Source organism: Myotis nattereri, assembly GCF_964212035.1.
Source record: "Myotis nattereri genome assembly, chromosome: 1".
Lineage (NCBI taxonomy): Eukaryota > Metazoa > Chordata > Mammalia > Chiroptera > Vespertilionidae > Myotis > Myotis nattereri.
In genome coordinates, this window is record NC_138075.1 from 199,904,826 (window position 1) to 199,920,679 (window position 15,854).

A 15,854-nucleotide genomic window follows, 5' to 3' on the forward strand; every position below is an offset into this window, starting at 1 on the left:
GTTGTTTGCCCACGGCTGTCTTACATGCATACTAGAGGCCTGGTGGATTCCTGCACCGGTGGGGTCCCTCCACCTGGCCTATGGGGATCCGGCGGAAGAAACCGGCTCTCCAACATGCCCCGAGGGGTCCTGGATTGTGAGAGGGCCTCTAGTTATTTTATAAGTATTCTTTTAAAAATTTAGCCTTGTATTTGGGGTTGCATTATTGTGAAGGCAGTGAAAACCCCGCATGTGCTCATGTGCGTGCACACAAGGCAGTAGTGAAACTGCTGTGCACACAGATGACCAGAGAATTCCATCCTAGTTGAAGGGATGGAAATGTGGATCATGGAGCAGCATGTGGACCTAGAAAACAAGGGAAAACAGAATGTTATGATAAGGGGCTGGCACGTGCTATTTCTGCTGCTCTTCTTTGCATAGAATTGGGTTATTTTGCATTTAATGGTGTTTATTGACATGTGACCATTTTGACTGGTTCTCAGCCCACTTTTTGACCATTTCTTCCTGTGACCGGAGATGATAATTACATCAGTCCAGAATAAGTAGCAGCAGCAGGTTTACTTTTTTAATAAAACGTAACAGTCTCTTTTTCTCTTCCTTTTCAAAATACCTCCCTCCTAAGTCTGAGATTCTGTGAACCGGGGTCCTCATGACGCCTGAGAACATGAGAAGGTGGTAGGATGGAGCCGCTGTGCACAGGGCGCTGATCCTGCCCTCCGCCCTCAAACTCCTTACCTCGTGGCGCTGAACTTTGCTTGAATTTTCCCCGAATCCCAGCACTCACCCAGGCCCCCGGGAGGAATGATAATCAAGGTGGTAATGCTGGTGCTCCCTGCCGCTTAGTGGGGCTCAGTAAATGGTGGTGTTTATCAATAGGATTGCTCTGTGTAGCATTTGGTTAAGCTCTCGGGCTCCTAAGTCTGACTCCCGGTTCAAGTCCCAGCTCTGCCACTGTGGTCCTCGGACAGGTTTTTAACCCTTCTGAGCTATCTGGTCTATCTGTTAAATGCGGATTATAGTCGTACCTCTAGGATTGTTGTGAGGATAAATAGCGCAATCCCTGGCACATGGTAGGAGCTCCCAGGAACTGTTACTGTCATTGTGTTGGAGAGTTGGTTGGGTTCATGTGGCTTACCAATTTGATGCATTTGGGAATTGTTAGTTTTTAAATCGTACTCCTCCATTATCCATAATATTCCTTGGACATTTCACTTTCTCAGTCAGACCTTCCCTGACCACCCTACTTAAAGCTGCAACTGTCCACCTTCTACCACCCACTCCACTATGCCTCCCCTTCACCCCATCCTCCCTGGCCCCCGATCCTCATTTCCTACTTTGTTTTTCTCCACTGCGCTTACCACCTCTGTCCAGTGTATTGGCTTTTTCTGTCTTCATCCACTGAAACGTGAGCTCCATGAGAGCAGGCACCCAAGTCCACCTTGTCCACTGTTCCATTGGGAGAGCCTGGAATGGTGCCCGATCTGTGGGTGTGTAACCCATCTGTCAGAATGAAGACATTGACTTTGAAAGTGATGGCATGATTCTAACCGAGCCGTGGGCAAACTGCGGCCCGCGTTCGGCTGTTCTATCCGGCCCGCGGAGCCGAAAGAGTGGAGGGTTCTCTTGCTCTCCTCTCCTCTCCTTCACCAGCAGCAGTGTTAACATGGCAACGTCGGGAACACGGCCGCAGCTCCTTCTTCTGAGTCCAGTTTAAGAACCCATTGTGGCCCTCGAGTCAAAAAGTTTGCCCACCCCAAATCTAACCACTAAAGATTATTAAAGCGGCTGATGCTATCTGAGCTTAGAAGGTTCTCTTCAGCAGCCCTTTAAAAAAATGTCTTTATTGATTTCAGAGGAAGGAAGGGGAAGAGCTAGAAATATCAGTGATGAGAGAGAATCACCATTCGGCTGTCTCCTGCACGCCCTCCACTGGGGGTCGAGCCCACAACCCCGGCATGTGCCTTAACCGGGAATCGAACCGTGTTCTGCTTCATGGGTTGGCGCTCAACCACTGGGCCACACCAGCCAGGCTGTTCAGAAGCTCCTAGTGACAGTTTGCTCATTTGCTTGTCTCGAACCTCCTTTCTCAGTAGCAGAGAATTGAAGTCAGGAAGAACAGATCTGAGCTGAGGGACCATACGGCTGCTTTACTTCTGACCCCTTTTCTTTCCGCATGAACATCGAACACCAGGGCAGCCAGGGGAGATGCTTGTCTCAAGTGGCCTCTCAAGCATCATTTTACTTTCTTGTCCCTTTTACATGCAGCAGAGCTCTCGGTGTTTTCTCTTGCAGGGCACCAATGCCTCTGCTCTGGAAAAAGACATCGGCCCAGAGCAGTTTCCCGTCAATGAGCACTACTTCGGATTGGTCAATGTAAGTATTTAAAAATGTATTATTATTTTATTGTTTAATTTATCTTCATTGTTGAAACTATTATATCAAATATTTTAAAATACTTGAAGCAATTTCACTGCCATTTTCGTTTTTAAAAATAATAAATTGAAAGTATTACGTATGTCCCCCTTCCCCCCCCCTATTCACCCCCCCCCAGCCCACCCCCACAACCCAGCCCCTCGCCCCAGGCCTTCAGCACCCTATTGTCTGTGTCCATGGGTTATACATATATGCATACAAGGCCTTTGGTTGATTGTCTCTCACCCACCCACCCTCTCCTGAATTCCCTCTGAGATTCTGCACTCTGTTCTATGCGTCCATGTCTCTGGATCTCTCTGGATCTGCTTTGTTCATCAGTTTATTTTGTTACTTAGATTCCACATATGAGTGTGATCATGTGATACTTGTCTTTCTCTGATTCTTTTTTTTTAAATCCTCACCCCAGGAGTGTGGATATTTTTTTTAGAGAGTGAAAAGGAGGGCAGAGGGAGGGAGAGAGAGAGAGTGAGCGCGAGCACACAAGTGCGAAAAGCATCCATGTGAGAGACACATGGATTGACACATAGATTAGTTGCCTCCTGCTCATGCCCAATTGGGGCCAGGGATTGAATCTGCAACCAAGGTATGTTGGTTGCCCTTGACCAGGAATTGAACCCAAGACCCTTTGGTCTGAGGGCGGACGCTCTAACCACTGAGCAAACCGGCTAGGGCTCCACTGCCATTTTCATAAAAAATTTTTAGATAATTGTTCATGCTCTTTAGTTACCAGAAGTGACAAATGTTGGGGAGGGGGAAATTTAGTCCAGATTTTGAAAATGTGAGTTATCTCAGAAAGAAGGGTTTTACTCAGTGGTTCTCAACCTGTGGGTCTCGACCCCTTTAGGGGTCCAACAACTCTTTCACAGGGGTCACCTAAGACCATCGGAAAACACATATATAATTACATATTGTTTACAGTAGCAAAATTACAGTTATGAAGTAGCAACGAAAATAACTTTATGGTTGGGGGTCACCACAACATGAGGAACTGTATTAAAGGGTCGCGGCATTAGGAAGGTTGAGAACCACTGGTTTAACTACTGCATTATTGTGTCAGGTTCTCATTTTCCCCCACCCATATTTTAAAGCAGCGGTCACCAACCTTTTGGACCTCATGGACCACCAGTGGTCCGTGGACCACCGGTTGGCGACCGCTGTTTTAAAGGATTTCCACTGTACACATACCTTTGCGAGGAGATTTTATTAACTTCTGTAGCGAAATCTGCTTTCATATGCTCTCTCTTTGTCCTCTGGATGTATAGACTCCTCAGGCAGTCTGTTTCAGATACATCAGTACAATCAGAGTTCAGAGTTTTGTTTTTTTTTAATATTTTTATTGATTTCTTACAGAGAGGAAGGGAGAGGAATAGAGAGTGAGAAACATCGATGAGAGAGAAACATCGATCAGCTGCCTCCTGCACACCTCCCCACTGGGGATGTGCCTGCAACCCAGGTACATGCCCTTGACCGGAATTGAACCTGGGACCCTTCAGTCTGCAGGCTGACGCTCTATCCACTGAGCCAAACCGGTCAGGGCACAATCGGAGTTTTAAAAGTGTTTCCAACTCATCACTGGTAAGTGTTTAACAGTATAACTGGGTGGTGGTACCTGAAGCACGGGCAGGGGGTGGGGGACCAGTTTACCTCAAAATTCCTTGGCTTCGTTTCATCTGTGCTCAGCACTGCTCCCTTGTTTATGGCCCGACTTGCCAGGCTCTGCTTCCTTGAAAAGCTGATTATGACCAAGTAGTGAGGCAGTATCACCCACCACCCTCCTGAGCTTCCTTCTGAGGTAGAGCTGTAAGTGACACCAGGTGTTAACTCACAAGCACCCGATTTTCTGGAACAAACTGCTCTGAGCACAGTCAGTCAGTACTCAGGTGGGATAGGCAGTCATTTCCACGGAGGAGGCTGGAAATATTCTCTGTAAGTGAATGCTACCTGTGATTATAATAGAATGGATATTGGCTTCAAAGTAATACAGGCCCAAGTCTGAGCTCTGCCTATGCCTTTCGCTAGCTGTCTGATCTTGGGCAAGTCATTTGACCTCTCTGAGCCTCCTTTCTCCATCTGTAAAGTGGAAATCAATGGTTTATAGTGAAGGGTCAGTCAGAGCTCCCGTTGAAGACCTTGACATGAGGCTGCAGTACATTGTGGACACCTGGTGAATGTTAGTTCCTTTCTTCTCCAGGAGTTGTCCATTGGATCAAGACCAAGCGTTACAGAGGGTATTTGGGTAAAGGCAACACATTGTGTAAAAGAGAAAAGAATGGAAGGAGGCAGTACGGGGATATAGGGCATTGTGCTGACGAAATGCTGACTTCTCATTTTAATACAATTTATTGTTTAGCCATTGTGCACAGGCCTCTGCTTATGCTCTCTGAAGATATCCAAGTTGTGGGAATTCTGCCCTGGCTAAGGAGAATACAAGTGCAGACTATGGGGAAGAAAGAATTAAGGCCAGGTCAGTGATGGCGAACCTCTGACACACGTGTCAGAAGTGACACGCAAACTCATTTTTTTGGTTGATTTTTCTTTGTTAAATGGCATTTAAATATATAAAATAAATATTAAAAATATAAGTCTTTGTTTTACTATGGTTGCAAATATCAAAAAAGTTCTATATGTGACATGGCACCAGAGTTAAGTTAGTGTTTTTCAAAATGCTGACATGCTGAGCTCAAAAGGTTCGCCATCACTGGCTTAGATTGTGGGAGCATTGTGAGACCTAAATTCATTAATAGCTGTATGTTCACTTTGAAAGGTAATTCATGGGCAGTCCAGCTTTTCTTTAAAAAGAGGTTTGTCTCACTCCGGCTGGTGTTGCTCAGTGGTTGGAGCATCAGCTTGTGCACTGGAGGGTTGCAGGTTTGATTCCGGTTAAGGGCACGTTACCTGGGTTTGCAGGTTCCATCCCTGGCCCGGTCGGGGTGATTGTGAGAGGCAACCAATTGGTGCGTCTTTCCCACGGTGATATTTCATTCTTTCTCCCCCCCCCCCCCCCCATATCCCCCCTCTCCACTCCTTTTCACTCTCTCTAAAACGCAATGGAAAAAATTTCCTTTGGTGAGGATTAACACACACAAAAAAAGTTTGCCTCCTTTTACATAATTGTGTCCAAGTAGATTAAAATATGTAAAAATAGGAGCTGTTCTATCTTAGCATACGTAGAAATGTCACGGTAAGCATGGCGGAGCATCTGTCTGGCTGCTGGGTAAACGGCACGCAAGCCAACAGCCAGTCCTGAGAAGATGCTCATGTTCTATTTCAGTCTTACACAGCATTTTGCTATCAATGGTTTTAATCTTGTTATTTCCTTAGTTTTTTCCCTTTTCATTTTACGTGTAGGAAAATTTCTAAAGTGATCGTCTTTGCTGTGTTCTTATAGAGTTGGTTTTCCAGTCAGCAAAGCCAGCGAGATGACGACTTTTTCCCTCTTTAATCATCATCTGAGTGTCTGTGGGTTTTGAGAGGCACCACATACTCCTGCAGGGGCCCTGATCTGACTGCAGGAGACCAAGAGCTGAGGGCTATCGTATCGCCATCTTGGCAGAAGCAAGAGCGAGGATGATTTAGGAGTTACGAGGGAGGAGGCTGTGGGATGACTGAAGGAGGCACCTCCTTGCTTATGTTGCTCTGGAGAAAGCGAGGAAATGTGGTCTGAAGCCAGTGGGCAGGCTGCTAGCATCTTTGAGAGAAAAACTGAAATAAGTCCCATTCAGTTCAGGCTGTTGCATCTGAGCAAGTGGCTCCTGGTTCCTGGGTTTCTTTGTGATTGGGGTTTTTCTTTTTGCTGTCAGAGGAGTTTTGATGTGCTGCGGTGTAGTATCTCTTATTTAGCCAGCCGCCTTTCTGGGCCTCCGTGTTATGTTGAGTTTTTTTAAGCACCAGAAGGTCTCATTAGAGTGTTTTTATCCAGGCAGAGTGCTTCTGACCTTTTAAGAGATGGTAATGGGCTAGAGAGGCACCAGGCTCTGCAGACTGTTCATTCCCTGCTGGTCAGCTGGTCCCCGGTGTTACTCATTCTCTGGCTTGGCGAGCAGGACTCTGATGCAGGGACTCCAGGCTGGCTGGTTCCTGGAGGGGGGCCTTCTCCCTCTCCCGACCCCTTCCAGAGGTGGCGTGTCCTGGGCCGTGATCTGAACCAGACCTGTTGTCCTTTGGCAGTTCGGGAACACGTGCTACTGTAACTCTGTGCTTCAGGCCTTGTACTTCTGCCGGCCGTTCCGTGAGAATGTGCTGGCATACAAGGCCCAGCAAAAAAAGAAGGAAAACTTGTTGACGTGCCTGGCAGACCTTTTCCACAGCATCGCCACGCAGAAGAAGAAGGTCGGCGTGATCCCACCAAAGAAGTTCATTTCAAGGCTGAGAAAAGAGAATGGTGAGTAGTGTGCAGATGAATGTGTGTCAAGGTCTGAAATAAGGAGAATGGACAGTTCTCTATGTATCCCCAGAATGAGTCCTTCAATTCCCCCAGGGGGAAGTAGTATGGCCAACTACTCAAATAAAGTTTTTTATTTTTTAAAAAATATATTTTATTGATTTTTTACAGAGAGAAAGGGAGAGAGATAGAGAGTTAGAAACATCGATGAGAGAGAAACATCGATCAGCCGCCTCCTGCACATCTCCCACTGGGGATGTGCCTGCAACCCAGGTACATGCCCTTGACCGGAATCGAACCTGGGACCCTTCAGTCCGCAGGCCGACGCTCTATCCACTGAGCCAAACCGGTTTCGGCTCAAATAAAGTTTTTTAAAGAAAATATATTTTTCTTTTCTACCCAGTATACATAAAACAAAACTAGATTAAAAATATGCTTTAAAAATTCAGATTTGCCATTTCACTTTGGAATGGTCTTTTTATTTGCTTCATATTTGGAAGGTACAATCATTGTAAGAGGATAATTTGCCCAAAACAGTCTTCTAAGCAGGGCACTGATTGGAAGAAATAGATTGATGCAATCATTGAATGAAATAGTACTATCTTATAGACTTGTTATAAGTGATTAAAGTAATGCATATTTCCTAATCAGGGCCTCTGGTATTTAAAAATAATACCTCTCGTTTTATTTACCTAAGACAAAGGGTATTAAATTGATACCTTTCTATGATAAAAATGTCCTACTGTCGCCTGATTTTTTTTCTGCCTTTTCTGTCATTTTGGCAGGGCGGGCAAGTGGTGGTAGAGACTAGGTTATTCCAGAAGTTTTGCATTGGTAATTTTTATGACTATAGAAATATTTGATATGGCAACTTGTGATTATCCTAGATTTCAGCCTTACTCCAACAGATTTGCAGAGTTAATCAGATGTTTGTTTTATAAAGTCTCATTTAATTTGATTGCTGCCTCTTAAAGGTGTTGTAGCTTATATGCACCAGAATAAAAGTAACCTGAGAAGGCAGCAGAGCACGCCTGCGTCTCGTTGTGAGCATGATTGATAATGAAGTCTCACAGCTGCACTCATCACTAGATTGTGTCCGTACGGCAGGGACCAGCACTTGGTTTCAGGACATTGTCAGGTAGACTCATTCTCACATACATCCCTCGTCTCCTGTATGTGCTCAATGAAGCTGCTTCCAGGCTGGTCCAGGGTTCAGTGTGATCTTTGGGAAGAGACTCCGGTTGCTCTGGATAAATTACAGAATGAATAATTGGTCATTGGTGGTCACATCATATTAAATATTGATATTTTATCAGGAAACATCAAGTAATTTCTACTTTTTTTTTTTTTTGTAGAGTAAAGAAATTTTGCTAGTTTTTTATTTACATGATGACTTTAAGGAAATACATGAAATTCAGTTCTTGGTGGGCAGTAAAAAATGAACATGACCAAAAATCCTTTCAAACTTACCTATTGAAGTTGCCAAAAGAGATGAGTATATTGCAAACTTGTTCCCCCTTTCAATATAAAAACTGAAGTGTCGCCTGTAAAATTGAGCATTTTTGTTTGCTTTTTAAGGACCAGAGACTGAAATAATGGCCCTCTCTTTTCCAGATCTCTTTGATAACTACATGCAGCAGGATGCTCACGAATTTTTAAACTATTTGCTAAACACTATTGCGGACATCCTGCAGGAAGAGAAGAAACAGGAGAAACAAAATGGGAAATTAAAAAATGGCAACATGAACGAACCTGCAGAGAACAACAAACCAGAACTCACCTGGGTCCACGAGATTTTTCAGGGAACGCTCACCAATGAAACTCGATGCTTGAACTGTGAAACTGTAAGCATCGGTCGGGCTCGCATGTCGTAAGCTCGTATGTATTTGTAGAGGCCAGGTTGCGTGTGAGTGCAATGTGGTATAGTGTCAACATTTGTCTTCAGTACATGCAGACACTTCTACCTACGTATATGAACCTCAGGTGCAAAGGTTTGTAAGCATATCTCCATCTAAGTCAATGGTTCTCAACCTTCTGGCCCTTTAAATACAGTTCCTCATGTTGTGACCCAACCATAAAATTATTTTTGTTGCTACTTCATAACTGTAATGTTGCTACTGTTATGAATCGTAATGTAAATATCTGATATGCAGGATGGTCTTAGGCGACCCCTGTGAACGGGTCCTTTGACCGCCAAAGGGGTCGCGACCCACAGGTTGAGAACCGCTGATCTAAGTTGTCTCCACTGGCTAAAGTAGAGTGACTAGGGCACTTCTTAGCAACTGGATTGCTTTGCATCCTGGGCAAATTTTAGGGCCCACAGATTGAACTGTTGTACTGGACCTCCACCAGTTATCTTGAAAAGATTTTGGTTCCACAGAGGCCAGGGGTGACTTAGACCATCTCTCTGACTTTAAGGGAACCAGCTGTGTGGTATGGTGAGCTTGAAGTCAGGAGACTGCAGTTCCCTTCCATTGCAGTTGTGAGGGCCCGGTGAGCTTAGTGCTTGGATGAGTCTGGCACATGGTATGTAGGCACGTGGTGTTAGCTGGATCTGAAGATGTGACCTCCAGAATATGATTCAGGATGTTATGTTTGCTTGGTATACTTGATTTAAGTCTGTATGTGGCTGCAAAATATGGTAGGTAGAACCCAGCTCTGCAGCCAGGTGGCCAAGTTGGAATGTTGGCTCAGCCACTCGGTAGCTGTGAGGCCCTGTGCAAATTATTCCACCTCTCTGACCTCACTCTCCTCATCTGTAAATTGGGGATGATGACAGTGCCTATCTCATAGGGTTGCTGGGGGATTAAATGAGTTAACATCTGTAAAACACTTGGAACCATGCTTGGCACATAGGAAGTATGCAAAAAATGTTAGATATTACTAGCTATTATAATTACTAACAGCATAGGAAGTCTACGGGTTCCTCAGGGATCTTCGAGTTTCTTGATATTGCATGAAAAATTCTGTAGGATTGTGCATTTTCTCTGAGGAGATAATAGCTTTCATCAGATTTTGTGAAGGGGCTATAACCCCTGCCAAAACATTTTCTACACAAAAGTAGTCAAGAATGTGGATTTAAATGGAAGGCTCTCCGTTTTCAGTCTTCCTTCTATCCTTTTAAACAATTTTGGAATTAGCATTCTGATTTGTTCATTGTAAAAAAAAAAAAAGAAGAAGAAGACATAGCTAAGCAAAAAGAGACTAAAGGTTACCAGTAATCTTCCCACTCAGAGATGCCCACATTAGCCCAGAGAGAACAATGGGACATTTTGGAATACACCCTGCCAAAACATTTTCTGCACATACTTATCTATCTAGATAGCTGTCTTTCGTCCCTTTCTCCTTTCATTCCTTTGCATTTTACAGTCCAGTAAAATTCATATGAATACAGCATTAGAATAGTATAATAAATCCCATGTGTGTATTACTTGGGATCAGTGATTGTTAACACATTGGCCCATCTTGTTCATCTCTTGTTCCCTGCACCCTCCCTCATCATCAAATTGGTCTATTTTTAAGCAAATTTTAGATAACATATCATTTTACTTGTAGTTTCTTCATTATAGTAGGTCCTCGGGTTACGTTGGAGACCGTTCCTACGGCGCCACGTAACACGATTTTCGCCGTAAGTTGGAACCCACCTATGTCACTCACATGGAGCACAGACACAGCAGTAATGAAGTGATACAGTAAAAGAAATTTAAAAGAAAGATAACAATTTCTGACCTTTACTTGTGGTAAATCAATAATAAAAAACATAAAGCACAAATGTACATACGTCGAAAAATGATGGAACTTTTTTTTTTTATAAATAGATGGGCGATGGCGATGTAACCACAAAACGACGTACATCGAGTCCGACGTAACCCAAGGACTGTACTTTGTTCTGTATCTCTAAAAGGAAAGAAATCTTTTTATTTTGAACATAAGTACAATTACTTTTAAAATAATTTCTTTAAACCATTATTCACTCAGTTTCTCTGGAATTTTTTCATCTCATATATATTTTTTTAGCAGTTGCTTAATTCAAATCAGGATTCATACATAGTCCACACATTGCATTTCGTTAGTCTCTGTCTTAATCTATAGGTTACCTCATCCCCCATTTTTTTTTTCCTTCCGGTTTATTTGTTGAAGAAATCAGGTTATTTGTCTTGTAGAATTTCCCACATTCTGGAAACATCTGTGGTGGTGTTTGAAATGCGTAGTAAATGGCAATATGTTTTTACCATCCTACTCTTTGTTTTTATTTAACTCACCTATTTTATATTTTGTTTTCTCTCTTGCCTGCTTTTGGATCAATGAAATGGTTTTATTTTATTTTATTTTTTTAAATCTTTGAAATAAACACATGACTAAATCCATCTTCCAGTGTCTGGATTTTCAGGAAGGCTCAGCTGGGAGGCTCAGTTTTATTTATAGTTTATTTGTTGTCTGTGATCCCAGCAAATGCAAATATTGCATCTCAAATATTTGTATTGAAAAAGCTATCAACTAGTCTGTTATTTCTGCAGGGTCACCATAGAGGGGAAACCTGAGCCCAAAGATTTCTCTGTAGATTTTGGATGACCCTGTAGAGTTTGTGATAATGGGATTCCAGCCACTTATGGTTGGTTTGTGGGAGTGAATGAGAGTATGTGGGGATGTCTTTCTGGGGCAATCAGATTGATTCTTACATTAATTCCTCCCAAATGAGTACTAGATGATTTGAGGCAAGAGTGTTTTTCCCCTGGATTTTCTGGGATAATCACCTCCATTTTCTTAGGTCCTTTAATTGAACAGGATCCTAGGAGTCACCTAATCCTTTCTCGCCTTGTGCCCCAGTCCCTTCTGTGTCGTCCTGGCCAGTTGGTCATCTACTGGACCCTGTCCAGAGACAGGGAACTCAATCTCCGGAGGAGATGCATCCCATTTTTAGAAAGCTCGCATTGTTAGAAAGCTCTCTACTTTCTAAGGAAATACATAACCTGCAGGATTTATTTTTTTTGTCCTGTAAAATGTTGAGGACTTGGAGTGAAAGAACACTTAGGGTTTTAGCTTTCCTGCTCAGGATGAGAAACGCAGGCCCCCTTCCAGTAAGGTCCTCTGCTCAGGGCAGGCAGCCTGCAGAAGGCGCTTCAGTCAGAATTGCCGGGCCCCACATGTGCGAAATCTCGCAGTGGGAAGAAACTGCACCAGATCCCGAGCAGCAAATTAGCCCCCGGGGAAGCTCGCCATTGTAGCTGCCTGGCTGCTAGTTCCTCCAATTGTGGAAAACTCTTTGTGGGAGCCTTCATGCTTTCAGAAAACAATCATTTTTTTTTTCCCCTCGGTCTCACCCTTTGTAAATGTTGCTTGCGATTGCTGTACAAATGTCAACTGCCGATTTATGGAGACAAACAGTTTCATTCTGCAGTAGACCTGGAGAGACTTGTTTTAAGGGGGGTAATTCAGTGCTGACTTCCCTGGGTAACCTGGAGCAAGGCTCTTCAGAACTGAGGCGTGGGGGTTTTACAGAGCAGCCTCAGCGCTGCCTTGGCGGTTCTTTGCTTGGTTCATAAGATTTGCAGGGCCCGTTGGAGCTCAATTTTGTTGTTAATTTTCTTCCTTTCCATTAACATGGAGTCTTTGCTCTGCTAACTGGTGGTTTTCAGTGCTTCTCAGTGGCTTTAAGACACATTTCTGTCTGTTACTGGAGCCAAAGATTGTCTACAGAACCGCTTTATTAACTACCGATAGTACAGCTCCTTCTTGCTTTGTTTGCAGGGGTTAAAATTGATCCGGGAGCTGGTCGGTGTGGCTCAGTGGTTGAGCGTCGACTCGAGAACCAGGAGGTCACCATTTGCTTCTCTATCAGGGCTTGATACCCAGTAGGGGGCATGCAGGAGGCAGCCAATCAGTGATTCTTTCTCGTCATTGATGTTTCTCTCTCTCTCTCTCCCTTTCCCTTCATCTCTCTGAAATCAATAAAAACATATATTTTTAAAAATTTCTTTATTGGTTAAGTATTACAAATGTGTCCTCATCCCCCCCTCCCCCCCCCTCGTTAACCCCTAACCTCCCCCCTCCCCCCACTCATGCTCTCATCCCCCTGTTGTCCGTGTCCATTGGTTTGGCTTATATGCATGCATACAAGTCCTTCCCCTACTTTCCCTCTGGGGATTGATAGCCTGATCGCTGTTTCTCTGTCTTTGGATCTGTCCCTGTTTTTTTTAAAAGAAGTTGATCCAGTAGGGCTTCTGAGCTCTTCACAGAAGAGGGGTAGGGTGGGTGGTGTGGCCAGGTGTGATTGAGTCCCTGGGGTCCAGGTGGGTTGTCTTGCCACTTGTCCCAAGTCCACCGTATTGGCACTGCTCAAGGCCAGCGCATTTTCAGGTTCTGGCTGAACAGCATGGGGCTCCTGCCTGATCACCTTTTCTAATAAGCCCAGGAAAGGAGTCTCTGGATTTAAAAGCACATTTGAATATGATTTTTATGACTCAGAAACTTAGCAAAGCTTGTGATTTATATGTCTACCCTATAAATTAATTTGTTCTATTAATTTGTAATTATTACTTTGGAGAAGAGCAAGTAGGGTCTCTTCCACCCTTCTTAAACTAGAGTTTTTGGGAACCTAGTCGGGGGGAAGAAAGGAGAATAAGATGTAGCCTGTACTTGCTGAGAGTATTGGAGTCTTAGTGATATCTGTGTTTCCGTGGAGACAAGCTGTATTTTCATTTAGACCAGAATGAGATCCTTGTGCGTGGGAAGAAAAAGGTTTTCTTTTCTGGCAGCTTTCTGGAAAGAGAGAAAGGAAAAAAAGATTGCTGATCACTCGTTGCTTTTGACTGTCAATCTGGGCAGGGAGAGAGAGAAACCCAAGTGGGAGGGTTTATGCTGTGTTTTGATATTCCCAGCAGGGTTGATCCACCTGAGCAGTGCTTTCTCACAGTCTTAAATCCTGGGAGCAGTTCGCATTGGGAATTGAGAAAGTTACAGTAACTTTACCCAATTAGTTAATTAAATTTTTACCCCACCCCCACCCCCCATCTCCTAAAATGAGTAGAGAAAAAGATTTCTGCCTAACAGGAGAAAACATTTCTTTGTTTTTGCTCCCTTCCAGCTGTAACAGTTTTAGTAAAACCTGATCCTAGCTATCTAAATTATGTATGATTTCAGTTGGCTCTACACCTCTTTCTCCCCTCTCCTCCCCCCCACCCCCTGAGAAGGGCCATTTGGTTCTAGAAAAAGTTTTGTTTATTAAAAAATATAATACCTTTGGATTATTTTAAGAAAACAGAATGTAGCCTGGCCAGATTGCTCAGTTGGTGGAATGTCATGCTGTATAGCAAAAAGGTTGCCGGTTCGATTCCCACACAGGGCACATACCTAGGTTGCGGATTTGATCCCTGGTTGGAGTGTGTACAGGAGGCAACAGATGGATGTGTCCCTCTCTCTCCTTTACTATCTAAAATCAATAAAAAACAATATCCTCAGGTGAGGATTAAAAGAAAAAGAAAGAAAACAGAATTTATAAAAAGAAAATTATTCATAATTCTGTCACTTGATGTCTCTTGGAATTTAGATATCTTTTTACTTGTTCATTCTTTTGTTATTTATTCATTCATTTAGTAAATATTTATTGGGTACCTACTAAATGCTGAAAATTATTTTAGGTATTAGGGCTGTAGTAATTAGACCAACAGAAAAGATAGTCTCCGCTCTACAGTTTATTAATATATGCATTTTAAAGCTATAAATTTTCCTTTAAGCACTGCTTTAGCTACATCTCACAACTTTTGATATGTGTTGTCATTAGTTCAAAATATTTTCTAATTTTCTCGTGATTTTTTTCTTTGATTCATACATTACTTAGCAATATGCTGTTTAATTTTTAAACATTTGGGATTTTCCTAGATATTTGAATATTATTGATTTAGAATTTAATTCCATTGTGGTTAGGGAATATCTTCTGTATGGATTCAATCTTTCTAAATTTATTTTGACATATTTCAAATCCTAACACATGGTCCAATTTCTTAAATGTACTTGAAAACAGGTTCTCTCAACCTTGGAACTTAACAGTTAAGATCAGATAATTCTTTGTTGTGGATGCTGCCCTGTGCATTATTGGTTTTTTAGCAGCATCTCTGGCTTCTGCCTGCTGGATGCCAGTAGGCATCCCCCAAGATGAGACAACAAAAATGTCTCCTAACATTGCCTGGAAACCCCTGGAAGGCTGTTACCCTTGCTGAATCGAAAAGAATGTATATTTTGCAGTTGTTGGACATCCTATATAATAAAAGGCTAATACGCTGCTGGGGTCTGGCCGTAGGGACTGGGCGAGACAGGCCAGACATGCTCTGGAGCCCTCCCGACCGGCCAACCTCCCACCGTCCATGCCCGGCTGGCCGGCCCTGAACGGCCCCAACTGGGACTGGGCAGGACAGGCCGGACGAATGCCATGGATGAATCCGTGCACCGGGCTGGTTTCGGCCGATTCCCGCAGGCCAGGCCGAGGGACCCCACCAGTGCACGAATCCCTGCACTGGGCCTCTAGTGTATAATGAAACCAGTTTTACCATTGGCTAATTGATACTAATAAGAGTTAAGTTCCTCTGGCATCTCATCAATGTCATAACAAAACCACATTATTCAAGGACCCGCTGTAGTTGTACTGGTTTCTGTTGCTTTGCTGTGAACCACCCTAAAAGTCTGACCTAAATCAACTATGATTTAGCATTATAATTCATGCATCTAGGGACTTGGCTGGACATGTGTGTTTGTGTTTTATCTGGCTCACTCGTGTGTCTGCAGGTCAGCTGGGGTTTGGCTTGAGGCTGGGCCTGGCTGGGCACCGATGTGAGAACAGCTCTGCTCCCTGGGTCCCATCTTCCTGGGAACAGTGGGCCAATCCTCATGGTGATGACAGAAGGGCAAGAGAGCAGTTTCACAAGTGCTTATTCAAGCCCCTGCTTATAACACGTCTTCTAACATTCCACTGGCCAAAGCATATCACATGGCTGAATGCAGAATCAAGGGCTGGGGAACATACCCCTTGATAAGAGATCTGTAAAGT

At 43.6% G+C, this 15,854-nt stretch overlaps 1 protein-coding gene across 1 annotated transcript in view; it reads left to right on the top strand.

Annotated features, from left to right (window-relative positions):
* USP46 (ubiquitin specific peptidase 46) overlaps positions 1–15,854 on the top strand; it is a 56,244-nt gene that overhangs the window by 22,549 nt on the left and 17,841 nt on the right. Inside the window, exons 3-5 of the mRNA XM_081088303.1 lie at positions 2,293–2,373; positions 6,601–6,814; positions 8,429–8,658. Of these exons, the coding sequence (XP_080944429.1) occupies positions 2,293–2,373; positions 6,601–6,814; positions 8,429–8,658 (525 nt within the window). The remainder of the gene's footprint in view (positions 1–2,292; positions 2,374–6,600; positions 6,815–8,428; positions 8,659–15,854) is intronic.